Source organism: Symphalangus syndactylus, chromosome 7 (genome assembly GCF_028878055.3).
Source record: "Symphalangus syndactylus isolate Jambi chromosome 7, NHGRI_mSymSyn1-v2.1_pri, whole genome shotgun sequence".
NCBI classification, from domain to species: Eukaryota; Metazoa; Chordata; class Mammalia; order Primates; family Hylobatidae; genus Symphalangus; species Symphalangus syndactylus.
The window spans coordinates 10,504,228-10,524,734 of record NC_072429.2 but is presented as its reverse complement, the minus strand read 5'-3'; the positions used below and the strand labels follow the sequence as shown (position 1 = coordinate 10,524,734).

The 20,507-nt window shown below is 47.3% G+C and overlaps 1 protein-coding gene across 12 annotated transcripts in view; it reads left to right on the top strand.

The window, feature by feature from the left end:
* Window positions 1-20,507, top strand: part of FAM193B (family with sequence similarity 193 member B) — a 35,325-nt gene that overhangs the window by 3,547 nt on the left and 11,271 nt on the right. For 3 of the 12 annotated variants that reach the window (XM_055285176.2, XM_055285174.2, XM_063642574.1), the window contains 5 exons: window positions 12,472-12,577; window positions 13,512-13,746; window positions 14,872-15,259; window positions 18,953-19,151; window positions 20,070-20,309. In XM_055285176.2, the coding sequence (XP_055141151.1) occupies window positions 12,472-12,577; window positions 13,512-13,746; window positions 14,872-15,259; window positions 18,953-19,151; window positions 20,070-20,309 (1,168 nt within the window). Of the gene's footprint in view, window positions 1-3,432; window positions 3,494-12,471; window positions 12,715-13,511; window positions 13,747-14,871; window positions 15,260-18,952; window positions 19,152-19,415; window positions 19,642-20,069; window positions 20,310-20,507 lie in introns of those variants that run through there. The other 9 variants (XM_063642573.1, XM_055285177.2, XM_055285173.2 and 6 more) reach the window with 7 other exon arrangements.

The window sequence follows — 20,507 nt, the reverse complement described above, 5'->3', positions numbered from 1 at the left end:
CAAAACTTAGCTGGGCGTGAGTTCACACCTATAGTCTCAGCTAGTTGGGATGCTGAGGTGGGATGATTGCTTGAACCCAGGAGTTAAGTTACCCAGGACATCAAGTGCACGCCACTGCACCCCAGCCTGGGGGAGAGAGGGAAACCCCATCTCCTTCTCTTAATAATAATACTTCACAAGAGAAGCAACCTATGTAGCAGCTAGTACATAGAAGCGCCTCACCTAAGAGAGGGGGCAGGAGCTGTGCCAGGTGGCCATACAAAGCCTGAGTGTTCTGGCCTATTAGCTCTGCTAGCTGTCTTTCATCTCTCTTGGACCACTGAGTTTGTAATCCAGTGTACACTCAATAAGCCCCCAGGAGACTTGCTAGGATGTAAACCAGCAGTTGGTGAGGAGAGGTGAGCTCATCCTACCCTTCCCCACCTCTTGTTCCCTCCACATCGTCCCCTGGGACTTTGCCCAGTCTAGTTTAAAAGGACTCTAGAGATCCGATTCTTCCACTGCTCCCTCAAGAAATTGGAGCAGATGATTAGTCAGTATCTTTAGTAAAACCATCTCATTATGTTTAATTCACTCAGCAGATATCAAAACAACCTCTGTGCCAGGACCTTTATTTGGGGTGCACAGATGGATAAGATAGTTCCTATCTTTGGGGACCTCCCCCTTAGAATCACTGCCTGCCCAGCCTGCACTACTTCCATTGTCAGTAGGAGGAAATGATACTGAGGGGATCCTTGCCACCTCTGGTTCTTCTTTGTAAGCTAGTAGAGACTCACTATATAAAAATGTCAAAAGACCTTTGAAAATGAAGACTTACCCACTTAGGATTTTAATTTTTTTTTTTTAATTTAGAGATAGGATCTTGCTATGTTGCCCAGGCCATCCTCAAACTCCTGGACTCAAGTGATACTTCTCCTTAAGCCTCCCAAATAGCTGGGACTACATGTGCATGCCACTACACCCAGCTGAGTTTTAAATTTTTAATTTCTGATATCAGATAGATGATCCTAACACCTTTACTTACCTCATCTAGAATTTTTTAGAGCAGGGTCTATGTTTTAATTTATTTGGGGCATATATATTGTGTGTGGTCCTTATATACTCAATACATGGCTGTTAAAAATTATAATAAGTAAGGATTCTACCACTTTGTTCTTATCTGCCCCCACAACTGGGCCAGCTGGCAGTTACTCATTTAGGCCAGCCATTCACATGCTGTGATGCCCAGTTTTATTTCACATGGCATTTGTTGTGCAGACACTAACCAATCCCAGCTCTGTGCCAGGCCTGGGCTAGCTGCGCGTGCAGAAGTGAATCAGACATAGTCCCTTCCCACAGGGGGCTCATAGTTTAGAGAACGTGTGTATAGTAATTGCAGTAATGCTAGAAGGAGATAGAACATCGACTTCCTCTGAATAAAGGTTCAAATCCTGGACCCTATTAAGTGACCTTTGTAAGTGTTTCAGCCTCTTGGTTTGTTTTCTCATGTATAAAATGACAATCCAGGCCGGGCGCGGTGACTCATGCCTGTAATCCCAGCACTTTGGGAGGCCGAGGCGGGTGGATCATGAGGTCAGGAGATCAAGACCATCCTGGCTAACACAGTGAAACCCTGTGTCTACTAAAAATACAAAAAAATTAGCCGGGTATGGTGGCGGGCGCCTATAGTCCCAGCTACTCGGGAGGCTGAGGCAGGAGAATGGCGTGAACCTGGGAGGTGGAACTTGCCGTGAGCCGAGATCGCGCCACTGCACTCCAGCCTGGGAGATAGAGTGAGACTCCTTCTCAAAAGAAAAAAAAAGAGAAGACAATCCAGTCTTACAAGGTTAATGTTAGGGTCCAACAAGTGCTGTATGCTTAACACAAGTGGTAGCTCTGAGTATTACAGATATTTGGTGTCGGGGTTGCCCAAGACATAACCTAGAGGAAGATGGGTCAGAGAATGCTTCTCAGAGCTGAGTCTTCAAGGTTGTGTACAAGTTCTCCAGAGGACAAGGTGAGACAAAGGAGTCTAAACAAAGGAGGGAACTTGTACAAAGACCCAGGGCGAGCACCACTCATTTGGAGAGTCGGGAGAGATCTGGCTGAAGGGGCTAGCAGGGTTCTTGAAAACCACACCAAGAGGTTTAGGCTTTATCCTGTAGGTGGTGAGGAATCAATGAAAGGTTTTAAGCAGGAAAGAGAACGTGATGTGCCTCAATACATTCTCTGATAGCATGTGAGGAAGTAATTCTCAGTGGGAGAGACAGCTGTGACTGCTTGATTCCACCTCTCCCTTGTCCCAACCTAATAATCATCAGATCCCCTGTGCTTTGCTGGACCCTATCCCAGACTTGCAGAATCAATCTCCAGGTCTGGATCCCAGGTATCTTTGTTGAATTGTCCCCAAGTGACTCTGACATGTGGCTGGGTCTGGGAGCTGCTGAATTGAGGGTGCCAGGGGGATCTTTGAGGAGACCTAGGGTATTCTTCAAACAATGGGCTTTCCAGGGAGGAGCTTTTCCATAAACAGGAATAGAAACAACCTTAGTTTAAAACAGAACAAAAAACCTTCCCCCAGTTCTGATCTATTAATGATATTTGCCAACTACTAATCTTCCATTGTGTATCCAAACGCTTACCTGTGCCTACTCTGTGCTACAGCCTCTGCTGAATGACTGCAGTACAGTGACTTGTGGGACACAGGCTCTGCCCTTGAAAAGCTCACAGTATTGTGGAAAGGACAGATTTCAACCACTAGAATATATATGATAAGCTCTATTCTAGAGATACGTTTTTAAACAAAAGAGTGTTAGGATATCCCAGAGCAAAGCCAAGTTCATTCTTCCTATGGACTTAAGAGGATGTAACACCCAGATCGAGCCTAAAAAAAAGAGAAGAAAGAGGCAGAAGGAACAGCATATGGGAAGGTGTGACTACTTCATGTATTTGGTCCTTTTTGGCAGGATGTGCAGAAGCAGAGAAGGACTGAGGAGAGGCATGCTATGTCTTGGGAAGGGCCCTGTGTTTGTGCGTTCGGTTCTGTGCCTGGGAGCCTGCCTTCATCCTTCAAACTCTGGGTGGCTCCCAGCACAGCAGCTGCATGGTTGTGCAGCCTGTGGGCCAACATGCTGCAGTCCATCTCCCCTTCATTCTCCACCAAAGGCCCTTAGCTTATTATTTCCTCCTCCATTCTTAGGATGCTTAGCACAAGTGGTAGCTACGAGTAGATCTATCTACTGTGAAAAATGATGTAGGGAAACGAAAGCAGAAAGAAGGGGCTCTTAGAACTGCAAACACTGAAGGTTTTATTAGGAAGTTATAGCCAGAAAACGAGCTGGGGATTCAAAGAGGCCTTGAAGTCACTTGTCTAGTCCTTCTGTCCTTTGCTTCAAGAAATAAACTTGGTTTGGGCAAGTCTCACTTAGTAAGTTTCCCTGTCATTTCTTCCAGGGCAGAAGAGGAAAGAAACTAACGGGTATTGAGCACCTACTTTGTGCCAGGCCCAGGCCAGGTACTTTACATAATTTATTTCCTTCTGTCCTCACAACTCTGTAAAATATGGTTTTATTCCCATTTCATAAATGAGGAAATTGAGGCTCAAAGAAATTGAGTAATATTCCAAGATCATATTGAAAACTACAACTAGGATTTGAACTCACAACTGTGTGTCTCGTCCCCAAAATTCATGCTCTTCCTCCTCCGTGAGTAATGTGTGCTGGGGTTAGAGTAGCAGAGTGGCAGTTTGACCTGAGGATTCAGGTAAATCTGCGTCTTGGGCCCTCCTTGTGGCTCATTGCACCCAGGAGGCAGTTCAGCGGATGAGCTAGCCTTGTGGGGATATTAAAACTGAGAAAGTTTTAGGGTTAAGGTCACTAGGATCAGAGAGACTCACTCCCAACCGAGCTTGTACAACCAGAAAGGATTCTCCACTGACTAGTCTTGTAGTGTGAAACAGCTGTTCTACCTCCTGGAAGGGCCTGAGCCCACAGCCTGCATGGAAGTTTTGGGTAACAGCTCCAGGGCACTGAGGTAGGGTTGTGTCAGCTCTCTTAGAATTAACTGCAGCTCTGACTGTCAGCATTAGAATAGTCTGAGATTCTTCTCACTGATTGCCCTCTCATCAGTGGCTCGGAGTGACTCATAGCATGTTGGGAAATGCACTGGTTTTGCTCTGTTTTAAATTCTGCTTTTGTGTTGAACAGCTGAGACATGAGCCAGATGGGCTTTAAGCTTTCATTTATTTATTCAGTGAATGCCTGCAATGTGCCAGGCCCAAGCCAAGCCTAGGTTCCTGGGCATACTTAAATGACCGACGTCCACACCCTGCCCCCAGAGCGCTCACATTCTACCAGGAATTTAGGAACAGACAGAATACATCTATGGCACATTTTGATGATGCTGTACTAAATAGAATCAGTTGTGCTTAGCTTGACCAGCAAAAGCTTCATTGACCTTTGACCAGAATCTTAGGGAATGAATAGGAATTGTCAAGGGTAGATGTTTCCCAGCACTTAGCACAATTGGCAGGAGATAGGGACTCTGACAATGTTGAGGGAATGAATGGGTGAATGGAAGAGTGAATGATGATAACTATGACAATGAGTTTTTCTAGGCTGAGGATTAATCATTTTCTCTGCTTCTGAAAGGGAATTTTAGCTGCTGGTGTTGTCCTCTGCCTGCCTTGGTGACAGAGAGGCTCTTGGAGTTGGGTGCCTTGAGAGTAGAGTGCTCTAATGGGCCATTTCAAAATAGAATTTGGGACCTGTTGCAGGGCAGCTGGTTAGATACAGCATGTGTCTTGGGGCAGTCCTGTACAAACATACACAAACTCTGGAGATGAAAAAGAATCCATGGGATGAATGAGGCCAAGTTGAGTGCTGGAAATTCAATCCAGCTTCAGAGTAGTCCTTGACAGCTGTCTGGTCTGGCAATGAGTTATTCCCAAATTGTGGACAGAAAGGCCAAGCTAGAAAATTAAGTCATGTCCCCAAAGAGCTATGTGTATGTGTATATATATATATATATATTTTTTTTTTTTTTTTTTTTTTTGAGACAGGCTCTCACTGTTACCCAGTTTGGAGTACAATGGTGCAATCTTGGCTCACTGTAGCCTCCATCACTTGGACTTGAGCAATCCTCCAACCTCAGGAGACCCTTATATATTCTTAAAAATTATTGAGGAACCCAAAGAGCTTTTGTGTTGTTTATATCTATTGATATTTACCAAATTAAATATTAAAGCTGAGAAAGCTTTAAAATATTTTGTCACTAATTCATTTAAGAAAGACAATATTAAAGCTATCTCGTTAACATAACAATTTTTAATGAAAACTATATTTTCCAAAACAAAATTAGAAGAATGGCCAGGTGTGGTGGCTCATGCCTGTAATGCCAGCACTTTGAGAGGCTGAGGCAGGCGGATCACTTGAGGTCAGGAGTTCAAGACCAGCATGGCCAACATGGTGAAACCCTGTCTCTACTAAAAATATAAAAATTAGTCAGGCGTTTTGGCGGGCGCCTGTAATCCTAGCCACTTGGGAGGCTGAGGCAGGAGAACCGCTTGAACCTGGGAGGTGGAGGTTACAGTGAGCTGAGATCATGCCACTGCACTCCAGCCTGGATTACAGAGTGAGATTTCATCTTAAAAAAAAAATTAGAATGGTCTTCTTTTCATTTTTGCCAATTTCTTTTCATCTGGCTTAATAGACTAAAGCTGGCTTCTCATATATGCTTCTGTATTCAGTCTTTTGCAATACATTGTTTTGGTTGAAGTATATGAAAAAAAATCCAACCTCACACAAATATGTAAGTGAAAAAGGGAGGAATGTTTCAGTAGCCTTTCCAGATAATTTCCAGTATTGAATTTGAGCCCATATCAGTGAAGTCTTCATACGCATTTACATTAAAATCTATTGGTCGAGCCAGTGCTTTGAATCCATCATGCTTTGGTCATTTGGAAAATAGGCTCACTGGATTTTGCAGATCTTCCAAATGTTTTCCATTTCATTTTACAATGCCAAAAGATAACATTTGTTAATATCACCACCAATGTCATCAGAAAAGTCTTCAAGTATTTGGAAGCTGTCAAACTCATGGTGGTGGATGCAAGTTTCAGAATTCTAATTTTCACTTGAAAGCTTGCATTAGGCCAGGCGCGGTGGCTCACGCCTGTAATCCCAGCACTTTGGGAGGCCGAGGCGGGCGGATCACGAGGTCAGGAGATCGAGACCATCCTGGCTAACACGGTGAAACCCCGTCTCTACTAAAAAATACAAAAAATTAGCCGGGCGAGGTGGCGGGCGCCTGTAGTCCCAGCTACGCGGGAGGCTGAGGCAGGAGAATGGCGTGAACCCCGGGGGGCGGAGCCTGCAGTGAGCCGAGATCGCGCCACTGCACTCCAGCCTGGGTGAAAGAGCGAGACTCCATCTCAAAAAAAAAAAAAAAAAAGAAAGCTTGCATTTTATATCATTGACCACAAATACTGTCAGTTGTTTTCCTTGAAGTGACAGGCTCATTTTATTCATTGTTCATTTTTTTGAGAAAATGTCTGCCAATACCCAAGTCTAAATAGTAAGTCATTCTTTCAGTTAAAAAATGGTGTTCCATGAACAAAAGTGGCTTCCTCTTCCTTTGATTTTCTCTCTCTTTTATCCAGGAAAAACTAGAATGCCCTAACTTAATGCTTCTCAGGCCAAGACAAAAAAGTCTTGGGCCTGATCTAGTAAGGGAGCAGAGATAATGGTTTTTTTTTTTTTTTTCTTTGAGACGGAGTCTCGCTCTGTCGCCCAGGCTGGAGTGCAGTGGCGCAATCTCGGCTCACTGCAAGCTCCGCCTCCCGGGTTCACACCATTCTCCTGCCTCAGCCTCTCCGAGTAGCTGGGACTACAGGCGCCCGCCACCACACCCGGCTAATTTTTTGTATTTTCAGTAGAGACGGGGTTTCACCGTGGTCTCGATCTCCTGACCTCGTGATCCGCCAGCCTTGGCCTCCCACAGTGCTGGGATTACAAGCGTGAGCCACCGCGCCCGGCCGAAATAATGGTTTTAATGGCTACAGATGCCAGCCCCTAGGCCCTAGAGTGCACCTAGAGCTCACTTGGCCCCTTCACTGCTCTGGGGATGTGCATGCTACAGCATGGATCCCTTGTGAGTAATCTGATACTCTCCAGAGATTCTGGTTGTGCTTAGAGTGAAGAAAAATTATCTTGGAGCTTTTTTGAGGAGATCCAAAATCAGTAGAACCCCCAGAACTTTTCTTCCCTCATCTTTTGCCTAAGGCTAGACTTGCATCCTCAGAGGCTCTGAAATTTAAACTGAGGTGAGCAGGAACAATGGGCTGCTGCCCAGGGCTGCTGGATTCAAGAATCAGTTCCATCAGCCTTTGTGATGAAGAAAAATTTGGAGTTTTCATTCATTCGATGAATTTACTGATCATGTTCTTTGTGTAGGAATACTGTGCCAGGTGCTAAAAATACAGCTTGGGAGCAGCTGATTGAAAGTCTGGGTTGACCGACTTTTCAGGGCATAAGGGGTCATGAATGCCAGAATTTGGGAAATGGCAGCAGATCACAGTCAAAGGGAACTCTGAACCAAGAGCTGTTCTCTGCCAAAGCAAAAATTTGAAGGAACCAGTGGCATTACTGACTATAAATATAACATCTCTAGGGCTTGGGATTCTCATCACCCTCTAGCAATTAAAGTGGAGATGAAAATAGCAGAGGAAAGTTCCCAGTTCCACAAGGCATCATACCCAGTGGCAGGCACCATGGCCTAGAGTTAAGACATCAGCTTTAGGGGTGGCCCCCTCAAGCTGCCTGGGCCCGAAAGAAGGACTCAAGTGTACCAAATTCAAAGAGGACAGTGGATAAACTAGTCTTCAATGTAGACTTAGAACAGAACAGCCAAGGGGCTTAGATAATAGATTGAGTGCCTACAGCCTGGATCCCTTGAGCTAAGTGCTTTGTATCTCTAATGTGACTTAATCCTGTGGGCAGCTTTATGCAGCATGGGTGGTATCATCACTCAATCCTGTGGGCAGTTTCAATTAGAGCTTCATTAGCTTTTCAGGCCCTGTGTTTCTTGCTTTAACTAGGAAGACAACCTATCCTGTAAAGTCACTTCTAGTGATGGCTAATCTCATTTATTTTGTGTACCATTTTGGCTCTAGGGAGAGTCACATTATTTCCGTTAACTGGGGGCATCTCATCATAATCCCTAAAGAATGCAGTCTTTTACTCTTAACACGGTTAAGATTGGAACCATTCCGGAGGTCAAGTGGACAGATGGGCCTTTCTCTGTAGGAAGCAGTAATTTCAAGCAGTGTCTCATTGGACTGCCTGCTGGCTGCATTGCCATGGGGACACCTAGCAAATCTGAGTTCTCTACCACGTGCCCCACTGAGTCCATGCCTCAAGCCAGGCCCTGTGCTGCACTGTGAGGGTTCCAGACAGGAATCAGACCTGGCACCTGCCTCTTGTAGAAGGGATAGAAGATACAGGTAAATAAATTGTGCAGAAGGCACAACTACTGTAACCAAGGCACAGTGTATTAGGAGGAGATGGGAGAGGAGAAGTGAATTACAAGAGGAGAAAGCCTAGAGGAGGTTGGACTTAAATTGGGCCTTTAGTCTCAGCTAGTCATTAGAAAAACATGAGAAGAAAGTGGGTTTTAAGCAAGGGATCACCTTTAGCAAAAGCATGAAATAGAAAAAGGCAGAGATTATTTTGGGAACTTAGGGAATGACTTCATGGGGTTGAGGGGAGAGATTAAGATTTAAAACAAGTCAGTTTAGATTCATCATATATGAGAGACTCACGTTTGTGTAAAATGCAGTGACCATTTATTGTTTCCTATTGTTCCTGTCGTGTTAATGATTAATACCATGTGTTCAGCAACATCTATGTGCCTAGCACTGGACTAGGTGCTTTATCACATTTATTTCTCACAGCTGACCCTACAAATTAGGACTTAATCCCATTTTACAGATGAGCAAACAGAGAGGGTAAGTAGAACTAACCCAGCATCATACAGCTGGTAAGTGATAGAAGCCAGGATTAATGCCAAAGCCAGTGTTGTTTCCACTGCACCCCAGTGCCTTCCACAAGTACTTTGGCACTAAGTGCAGTAACACTGATTACACACTTAATTTATAAGAATTGTGTATTTGCTTTTAAAAACAGAAAACACACGTATCATACGTTTTATTACATATTTGAATTATTGGTTATAACTACAAAACCATATACAGTCATTCCTCCACATCTGTGGATTCAACCAATTGTGGATAGAAAATATTCAAGGAAAAAAAAGGATGGTTGTGTCTATACTGAACATGTATAGACTTTTTGCCTTGTCATTATTCCCTAAACAATACGGTATAGCAGCTATTTACATAGCATTTACATTGTATTAAATATTATAAGTAATCTGGAGATTTATGGGTGGGTGTGCATTGGTTATATACAAATATGACACCATTTTATATCAGAGATTTGAGCATCTGCAGATTTTGGTGTCTAGGGGGTGTCCTGGAACTGATCCCCCATGGGTACTAAGGGATGACTGTATATTGTGCTTTATAGGCCACATAAAGAATTTCAGGCGGCCGGGTGCGGTGGCTCACGCTTGTAATCCCAGCACTTTGGGAGGCCGAGGCGGGCGGATCACGAGGTCGGGCGATCAAGACCACGGTGAAACCCCGTCTCTACTAAAAAAAATACAAAAAATTAGCCAGGCGTGGTGGCGGGCGCCTGTAGTCCCAGCTACTTGGAGAGGCTGAGGCAGGAGAATGGCGTGAACCCGGGAGGCAGAGCTTGCAGTGAGCCGAGATCGCGCCACTGCACTCCAGCCTGGGCGAGAGAGCGAGACTCTGTCTCAAAAAAAAAAAAAAAAAAGAATTTCAGGCTGGGCACAGTGGCTCACGCCTGTAATCCTAGTACTTTGAGAGGCTGAGGCAGGCGGATCACAAGGTCAGGAGATCGAGACCATCGTGGCTAACATGGTGAAACCCCGTCTCCACTAAAAATACAAAAAAATTAGCTGGGCGTGGTGGTGGGCACCTGTAGTCCCAGCTACTCAGGAGGCTGAGGCAGGAGAATGGCGTGAGCCCGGGAGGCGGAGCTTGCAGTGAGCTGAGATCGCGCCACTGCACTCCAGCCTGGGCAACAGAGCAAGACTCCATCTCAAAAGAAAAAAAAAAAAAGAATTTCAAGAATAACTATACAAGATTTTAATTGTATGTACAGACTTTCGAACCTAGCATGCAAATGAAATGAAACTGTTGTAGTAAAATTACAGGTCCTCGTGCTCGCCTTGTGGTCATCATCATGGCAGGAAAAGGGACTCTATCTAGAGTTACTGTGTCACTTCGTAGCTATGGAAAGTTTCCTCTTTGCCTTAATTTCACTGAATACCATCCTTCTCTATCAACCTTCCACTCCTGCAATTGCCATTAAACAACTCTCTTGCTCATTGAAATGTTCCCTTGGCAGAGACTGATTTAGGCTGTATCTTTTGTGAGTTCCACATGTAAAATTTCTGTCTCTCTGGTACTCTTTTTCTAAGTTCCTTGTACTTCCCGAAAGTTTCATTATGCTTCTGGTACTACTGTTCTGTTCCTTTCTTTTTTGAGAAACCAAGGAACCAAGTCAGTGTAATGGTAACATTAGAGGTTTAAGGATACCCTGATGCTAACTCATTATGAGAAAGTAATTTCATGGGAGAAAAATGATGACATTATCTTATTGGTAGGATGAGGGTGATACCCTTCTTATTCCTGTAGGCCTCTGCAGACATATGTTACCCAGTGTTGGGTAAGTTTGGAAGGTATGTCAGTTAACTACCATTGCATAACAAACCACCTCCAAAACCTAGTGGTTTAAAACAATACCACTTTCTATCTCTCATGAGTCTGCTCTCGGCTGGGCTCACTCATGTTTCTCTGATCAGCTGGCCAATCAGCTGGGAAGACTTCGCTTTCTCCACAAGTCTCTCACATCCCTCCAGCAGCTAGCCTGGTCTCGCTCTCAGGCCATGGCAGAGGTTCAGGAGCGAGCAAGCCCAGCCGTGCATGGAAACAAGTGGAAATGCATACACACCTTTCAGGTTTATGGCTGGCAGCCTGTTTGCTAACATCCCATTGGCCAAAGTGACATAGCCAAGCCCAGTGTCAGAGTGGGGGCAGATACAAAGTTGCAGGATATAGGAAGCTATTAATTGGAGGCATTAAATGTAATCAGTCTCCCAGTTAGGACCCCTCAATGTGAAAGCAAACCTGTAGACTTATATTTCTTCTTTTTCTTTTTCTTTCTTTCTTTTTTTTTTTTTTTTTTTTTTTGAGACGGAGTCTCGCTCTGTCACCCAGGCTGGAGTGCAGTGGCACGATCTTGGTTCACTGCAAGCTCCGCCTCCCGAGTTCATGCCATTCTCCTGCTTCAGCCTCCCGAGTAGCTGGGACTACAGGCACTTGCCACCACACCCAGCTAATTTTTTTGTGTTTTTAGTGGAGACGGGGTTTCACTGTGTTAGCCAGGATGGTCTTGATCTCCTGACCTCGTGATCCACCCACCTCGACCTCCCAAAGTGCTGGGATTACAGGCATGAGCCACCGCGCCCCGCCTGAGTTATATTTCTAAGTCAAGTTTGTCATAGAAGGAAAAAAAAAAGTCCAAATAATGACTGTATTGGGCCTATGCTATGGGCATACACAGGGTAGACACTTTGCCTGCTACACAGTGATGATCCTTACAACAACTCTGCAAGGTAGGTAGGAATTGGAGCCCAGAGAAGTTAAATAACTTGCTCAAGGTCACCCAGCCAGTACGTGTTCAGGCAGGGATTAGAATCTGTTTGATTTCAAAGCCCAGATTGTTTTCACCATACTCACTACCTCTCAGGAGCACCAACCAGAGCCTTACCTTCCCTCCGACACAATTTCCCATGGAGTTGATGCTTTCTGACTAGCTGTACAAATGCCTCCTCCAAAATGTTGCTGCGATCCTAAGGGAATTGTGCAATTCTTCAGAAAACCCACACATTCTCCTAAACTGTCCACTGACTAAAAGCATTCTTTCCTTCCAGATGGGCATTGGTCCCTGGGCTGCACAGGCAGCCCAAGAATTGTGGCCACTCCCAGCCATGCCAGAGAGGGAAGGGCCATCTTCTCTTTAACCTTTAAGATTTGGGGATGTCAGAGAATTAGGACATTTGAGCATGAGTTTTGGAGTCAGACTCACTAGGGTTCAACCACTCGCTAGCTTTATAACCTTGGGCAACTCATTTAACTTCTTGAAATCTGTTTCTTCATCTTAAAAAATGGGAATAAGAACACCTCGTTTGCAGAGCTGTTACAAGGACTAAATTTTAATTATGTCTAAAAAGTGCCTAACCCAGTGCCTGGCACGTAATAAGTGTCATTACTAATATTGTTACCATTATTTTGAAGGAGAGCCTTTCCCCTCCTGGGAAACCCTGTTTCTGTCTGTTGGACAGGTCCCCCCCGCCTCCAGCCAGCCTGTGCAGACTTGCTGCCTGCTGTGTCACCGGGAACGCAAAGGCTGGGAAGAAGGCCCTTCTCAAAATGGACTGGTGTTGCAGGGTGAGAAGCTGCCCCCTGACTTCATGCCAAAGCTCGTCAAGAATCTCCTAGGCGAGATGCCTCTGTGGGTCTGCCAGAGTTGCCGAGAGAGCATGGAGGAAGATGAAAGGCAGACAGGTCGAGAACATGCAGTGGCGGTAGGTAACCGCTGACAGGGGTCCCTGAATGCAGGAGGGCTCCTCCCCAAGGAAGTCAGGCTGTTGCCTGTCCTCAGGTGGCTCTCCTTGGGCAGCTCCCATGCCCAGGCACTGAGAGACTTCTGGGCTGCACCGGCACAGCATTGGCAGCTCAAGTTCAGTTTTGGGGGAAGAAGAGAAACTTCTGGCAGCCCACTGGTCAGTCCCTCAGGGTGGTCTGTGCACAGGATGAGGGCCCACTCATAGGTACTGGTAGATCACGAGCCTGCTGCCTTCGGCTCTGTGGCAGCTTGAAAGCCAACCAGTATGACATGGGAGACAGAGATGAGTTTGAGGGTCTGTAATGTGCCCTAGTTAGAAGGACAGACACTTGGGAGTCATCTAAGTCTGCTGTCTCATGAATCACAATGGCCAGACTTCCCTCATTTCTCACGTCGCTGCAGATCTTCCTTTTTACCCAGGAACAGTTTAGTTTCAGGACTTCTGGTCAAAAGGCCCTTCCTGTCATTGGCCGCTCTCTATTCCCCAAAGGCCCGCAGTTCACAGGCAGTCTCTACCCCTACCAGAGTCTCCCTCCCCAGTCTCCACACGTTGCATGTAAGTGGGACCACCACAGCCCTTTCCCAGCAAAGGCCTGGCCCTCATTTGTTCTTATAGCCGGAGTTGTATTCATTGTGTTTTTGCTATGGCACATGGCCTGGAGGAGAAGGGGCTCCCTCAGGAAAAGCTGAGGCAGCAGAGGGTCAGCTCCGATGTTTGCTGTTTGACCGTGAGCCTTTTTCCTCCCCCTTCTCCAGATCTCCTTGTCACACACATCCTGCAAATCACAGTCTTGTGGAGATGACTCTCATTCGTCCTCGTCTTCCTCTTCATCATCCTCATCCTCGTCCTCCTCTTCCTGCCCTGGGAACTCAGGAGACTGGGATCCTAGCTCGTTCCTGTCGGCACATAAGCTCTCGGGCCTCTGGAATTCCCCACATTCCAGTGGGGCCATGCCAGGCAGCTCTCTTGGGAGTCCTCCTACCATCCCCGGTGAGTCTCCAGGCTCGGGAGAGAGCCAGGCCCTATAAATGTGGACAGCTGTGTTTTCCTGTCCACTTTGTTCAAACAAATCATAAGACTGGTTACTAAAATAAGTAAAAGTGGAACTGTTCTGGTGGAAGCAGGGGCAGCTTAGACCTTGACTATCTCTGGAACTCCTTTCCCCACAACTCTGAACTTGAAAAATACTGCTAATAGAAAAACGTTTGCCTCTCAAAGTTGTCATTGGCTCTGGTAGTTCACAGTGGATCAAGAGGGCACCTGGTGAGGTCTGTGAGTAGAAAGTGGAGTCGTAGGACTTAGATCACCTGACCCCTGCAGCACCACAGAGGACCAGGGCAACCTTGTCTTCCTAGGCCTTGATTTCCCCACCTAAGGGATGGGTGTAAAAGCACTGAATTTAAATGCCCAAGAGATTGGCAGTGTAAGCCTTAATGGTTATTAGCTAATTTAGCAGCTGTGTAAGTCTTCTTTGACTCTGAAATAACTCTCAGAGACCCAGAGACAAAACTCTTGGGTTATTGGTTTATTATGTAAATATGATTTACTGTCATACTTCTAAATGAAGGAGCTGAGTTCTTCAAAGTGGGGCTGCCCCCAGAATTATGAGTGTTGAGCAGTATATAATTCCATTAATTTTGGTACATAAGCTAGAGAGTAATCAGAACCTTTTTCCCACTTCTCTGAAATCTGGGGCCCTCAGGGGTCTGGCATGCCCTGCTGCTTTGGTACACGTGGCACAGATGCAGAGCCTGGGCCTGCTGCTCCACTGGCTTCTGCAGATCATCCTCCAGGCCTGAGGAGCACCTGTGTACAAGCAGATCCTAGAGAGACCCTGAGAGACAGAATACATATCCTCTGCTCATGCCGCAGAAAAGGCATGGGGCCTTCTGTGGAATCAGCATTCCTAGTACCTTCTTGCTTGGGCCTGGGCTCCTTGAGCCTGCTCAGCTGTGTTGCTGCCCACACAGAATCTTCTCCAGCTCCAGGGTCCCCTGTGCTGAGAGGCTGTGCCCTCTGGTCACAGAAGCAGGATGCTGTGGCAGTGAGCCTGTGGGCTTTCCTTCCCAGATCTGGGCTCCCATTCTGACCCCTTTCTCCTCCCTCTGCCCACAGGTGAGGCTTTCCCCGTCTCGGAGCACCACCAGCACTCAGACCTCACTGCTCCCCCTAACAGCCCCACCGGCCACCACCCCCAGCCAGCATCTCTAATCCCGTCTCACTCCAGCTCCTTTGGCTCCCCGCCCCACCCACACCTGCTGCCCACCACCCCGGCAGCACCTTTCCCTGCCCAGGCTTCAGAGTGCCCTGTTGCTGCTGCCACCACCCCCCACACTCCAGGGCCATGTCAGAGCTCCCATCTACCCTCCACCAGCATGCCGCTCCTGAAGATGCCCCCACCATTCTCGGGGTGCAGCCACCCCTGCAGCGGGCACTGTGGTGGGCACTGCAGTGGGCCTCTCCTCCCACCCCCGAGCTCTCAGCCACTCCCTAGCACTCACAGGTAAGTGTGCTGCATGAAGGGCAAACTCTCTACCCACTTGAACTTAGAATTTTGGAAAATTTGGGGGTAACTTTGAGGTGGCAATTAAAAAGTAGACTATGTTTTTCCTTTCATTATTTTTCCAATTGTAAAGAAGTATGTGTTTTGGCCTGGCACAGTGGCTCACACCTATACTCCTAGCGCTTTGGGAGTCCTAGGCAGGAAGATCACTTGAGCCTAGGAGTTTCAGACCAGCCTGGGCAACATGGCAAGACCCCCCTCTCTACAAAAAATTTTGAAAATTAGCCGGACGTGGTGGCATGCAACTGTAGTCCTAGCTACTCAGGAGGCTGAGGCAGGAGGATTGCTTGAACCCAGGAGTTAGGGTTGCTGTGAGCATTGATCATGCCACTGCACTCCAGGCTGGGTGACAGAGCTTTAAAAAAAAAAAAAAGTACGTGGGTTTTTTTTGTTTTGTGTTTTGTTTTGTTTTAACTTGGAACAACTCAGAAATGTGTAAGGAAAAAAATGTCTTCACAACCTAAACTTCTACCACTGTGGTATATTTTCACCATGTTTCTGTATATAAATAACATAATTAGATATTTAATATACCTTTTGTGTAGTAGTAATTTTTTAACATTATTTCATGATCATTTCCCCAGTTAAAATTCTTGAAGAAACTTTTCAGTGGCCATATAATGTCTTACTGTATAGCTCAAGCATACTTCATCATTCCCCTATTCCTGGATATGTAGGCATTTCCAGTTGTTTAACCATAATGAATGAGACTGTAATAAGCATCCCTGCACCTAAATCTGTTTGAATGAGAAATCATGTCCGTTAGGGAGATTCCTAGAAGTAACTCCTAAGTACTAAGAAAGGTTATACTAACATATATTTGAAAGAGAATTCTTTGGAGAAGATAGAGGTATATTTTTATGTTAGAAATCAGATCTGTGTTTATCATGCATTTCTATTTTCCTGTTGGAAAGTCTCTTGTGTCTGGCACATGCCGGGTTGACAGTGTCTGCAGTCTGCCACCCGCCGGTTTTCACTTAGCGTTGCCTCCTCAGCATATTTGTGTTCTCGTGTGGTGTTCTTAGCCCCTAGCTTCAAAGGCTGGAGAACATCAACCGCAGTTCATGTTATTGTTCTCCAGTTGCTGAGCATTTGGGTTATTCCGACATTTTAACATTACCAACAGTGTCTCTAAAGATGTCTTTGCTTAAAGCCTTTTTCTTCTTTTGGATTTTTCTTGTTGGAATCAAGTTCTTAGAATGAAAAAAGTTACTAGTTAAAGGCTGTTTAGGTGTTTTTTGTTCTCTTTGAGGGTTCTTAATACACATTGAAAAACTGCTATCCAAAGGGGTCTCCAAATTGATGTAACCACCAATGAGTGCTGGTTTCCCATATTCACAGGCACACTATTTTAATTTTTCTAAAATCAATTTTGTGGCCTGGTGCGCCAGCTCATGCCTATAATCCCAGCACTTGGGGAGGCCGAGGCAGAAAGATTGCTTGAGCCCAGGAGTTGGAGACTAGCAAGGGCAACATAATGAGACCCTGTCTCTGCAAAAAATCTAAAAACTAGTAGGGCATAATGTGCATGCCTCTAGTTCCAGCTACTTAGGTTGCGGGGGCTGAAGTGGGACAGGATCACTTGAGTCTGGGAGATACAGGCTGCAGTGAGCTGACATCGTGCCACTGAACTCTAGCCTGGGCAAAGTGAGAGCCAGTCTCAAAATAGAAAATAAAATCAATTTTGCTGGCCAGGCGTGGTGGCTCATTCCTGTAATCCCAGCACTTTGGGAGGCTGAGGTGAGCAGATCACGAGGTCAAGAATTCCAGACCAGCCTGGCCAGCATGGTGAAACCTCGTCTCTATTAAAAATACAAAAAAAAAAATTAGCTGGGCATGGTGGCGTGTGCCTGTAGTCCCAGCTACTCAGGAGGCTGAGGCAGGAGAATCGCATGAACCCGGGCGGCGGAGGTTGCAGTGAGCCGAAGTTGCACCACTGCACTCCATCCAGCTTGGGCAACAGAGCGAGACTCCGTCTCAAAAAAAAAAAATCACTTTTGCTAATGCAATAGATAATGAATGGTTGGTTTAGAACAAACTTCTGTAAGCACCACTGATAGTGATTCCTGCCACCATCTTTTTTAATCTATGTCACATGCTTAGCATCCTTTCTAGCAGCAGAGAGGGCTGCTTTGGACTGCCCTGGAAGCTGGGCCTCCACACAGCTCCTTGAGCTCCGTCCTTGCTCTCGGTTCCCCTGCCACCTCAGCCTCAGCCCAGCGTTGGGACCAGCCCAATGGGTGCTTCAGCTGCTCATGGCTCAGCCTAAGGCTTCAGCTCTTCCTGGCTCAAATTATGGGATATTTCAGGCGTATGTCGCATTCTTACCCTGGGAAAATATTCTGTATTACAAGATATCCCAGTGCTTCCTGAAATCCAGAGGCAGAACAGTACAGTGGAGAGAATATGAGCTTTGCATAGAGAGAAACGTGGGCTTGAGTTCCCCACATCTCCCCTGCCTGCACCCACCATGTACCCCTTCTCAGGGCACTGTGCACACCTGACTTTATCCTCCTGTTTATCGTGCATGATTGTCACGGTCTGTTTGCATCCTTGAGTCCTGGCTACCTGTTGGGCAAAGCAATCAAGTACTCAGCTTCACTCTCTACCACTGCAAAGTGGGGATAATGACACTTATTTTGGAGGACTTGGGGTATGGTTAGAAATACTATGCCGAGGCCAGGCGTGGTGGCTCACGCCTGTAATCCCAGCACTTTGGGAGGCCGAGGCAGGCAGATCACTAGGTCAGGAGATCGAGACCATCCTGGCTAACACGGTGAAACCCCGTCTCTACTAAAAATACAAAAAAATTAGCCGGGCGTGGTCGCGGGCGCCTGTAGTCCCAGCTACTAGGGAGGCTGAGGCAGGAGAATGGCGTGAACCTGGGAGGCGGAGCTTGCAGTGAGCCGAGATCACGCCACTGCACTCCAGTCTGGGTGACAGAGCGAGACTCCATCTCAAAAAAAAAATGCCAACTCTAGAACCTGGCACAAACAGTGGCTCTTATAGTTGGTGTCCCAGAAGTCACTTGCTTTTTCTCAACTCCATGCCCTGTGGTTAAGGCAGCTCCACCCATCTGCTCCAGAGCACCAGAATCTGCTCAGAAGCACCTTAGAAAGTGAAAGGAGACTGGCCTCATGGATAGCCCTGAGTGTTCCAGAGGAGCCGTCAGCCCATAATGGGTTCAGGCCTATTTATTGAGTACCTGCTGTGTGCAGGGTTGTTATGCTACACACTGGGACCCCAAAACTGAAGCAATACAGCCCCTGCCCTTGAGGCATGCAGTCCAGTTTAAGAGACAAATGCGCAAACAGACCATGACAGTGACGCACAATAAGCAGAGGATGGAGTGAGGTGTGCACAGTAACCTGAGAAGGGGTGCATGGTGGATACAGGCAGGGGAGGCGTGGGGAAACTTTTCCAGAAGAGCTACATTTGTGTTTGGGATGGGCCTTGGGGGACAGTGCAGGTGTTCACCCTGTTCAGGTGCGAGGTGCAATGTACTTGGACCGCCTGGGACCTCTGTGGAGTGGGGCAAGTGAAGGGCGGTCAGGATGGCAGGTGGTGGTTGGGATGCTTCCTGGGCTTCTGCATCACCCTCCCTCACCTCTGGGCCTTCCTCCCCATCATCAGGGATCCCGGGTGCAAGGGGCACAAGTTTGCACACAGTGGCCTGGCTTGCCAGCTGCCCCAGCCCTGCGAGGCAGATGAGGGGCTGGGTGAGGAAGAGGATAGCAGCTCTGAGCGAAGCTCCTGCACCTCGTCCTCCACCCACCAGAGAGATGGGAAGTTCTGTGACTGCTGCTACTGTGAGTTCTTCGGCCACAATGCGGTGAGTGAGCCTGCCCAGGCCAGAGAGGGCTGGGGGCCAGCCAAGGTGAGCAAAAGGAGCACCCTGCTCTCCCCAGAGACCCCCTTGCTCACGGTGGTAATTACCGCGCTGGGGCCGTGAGTCCTTGCACCTGCGTCCGCTCGCTTGCTCCTCACAGCACATTTGTGAGGTAGGGGTTTTTAAACATTTTGCTACCTTTGCTCTTCTCGTGGTTTCTCTTAAGATTGACTTTTTTTCCTTAGGCAAAAGGAAAGGAAATGGCAGAGAGAAAGCTATGATTCTGATGAGTATGTATACGTGTGTAATCCCAGAGAAGTGAACGCTTGGGAGTGATGAAGGCAGAGTGGAAGCAAAAAGGCTCTCAGTCCCCCAAGTGTGACAGCCAGCCGAGGGACAGGCCATGAGCACAGACGGCGCCAGGAAGGAGGCTCAGATCAGAGGGCATGCTGGCTCTGGCCAGGGGGAGGAAGCAGTGCAGAAGTCTCATAAGGTGAAGAGGAGAGGGCTGCTGGTTAGGGTAGAGCAGCTGAGGATAGAAGAAATGAAAGTAATTAAATTGCTAGTCACCTTTGAGCTAGGGGTTATTATCCTCATTTTAGAGATGATAAAATTGAGGCTCACAAAGACTCGGTGACTCGCCCAAGGTCATACAGCTTCCCGGTGATGAAGCCCGGGCTCCAACTTGCTTTCCTGGCTCCCCAGTCAGTGTTTGCCCAGCTCTGCCCTGTTCCCTCCTAGTCCCTTCACCCACTGCCGCCTGGATTCAGCCTGGCTGAGAGGGTGAAACCATGTGGCCTTGGTGGCTAATGGTAGAGAGAACAGTTGTCTTGCTTCTCATCACATACCTGGTGCCAGTGGGTGGGAGTGCTATGGGCCTCCCAGGCCCAGGGTGTAATGTCAGCACCTCCCCCCCACCAGCCACCTGCTGCCCCGACGAGTCGGAACTATACCGAGATCCGGGAGAAGCTCCGCTCAAGGCTGACCAGGCGGAAAGAGGAGCTGCCCATGAAGGGGGGCACCCTGGGCGGGATCCCTGGGGAGCCCGCCGTGGACCACCGAGATGTGGATGAGCTGCTGGAATTCATCAACAGCACGGAGCCCAAAGTCCCCAACAGCGCCAGGGCCGCCAAGCGGGCCCGGCACAAGCTGAAAAAGAAGGTGGGTGTAGGGAGAGCCCAGCTCTGCCATCTCTCCTCCCTGAGGACCCTCGCCCCAACCCCCAGGACTTCTGGGGCGTGAATGATGCTGGCTGCCAAAGGCCTCAGCTTGGCTCACTGTTCTGGGAAGGTCTGAATGAGTTTGGGAGGCATCAGGGTCAGGGATCCTGGGGGCAAATAACTGGAGGAAAAAACGTGT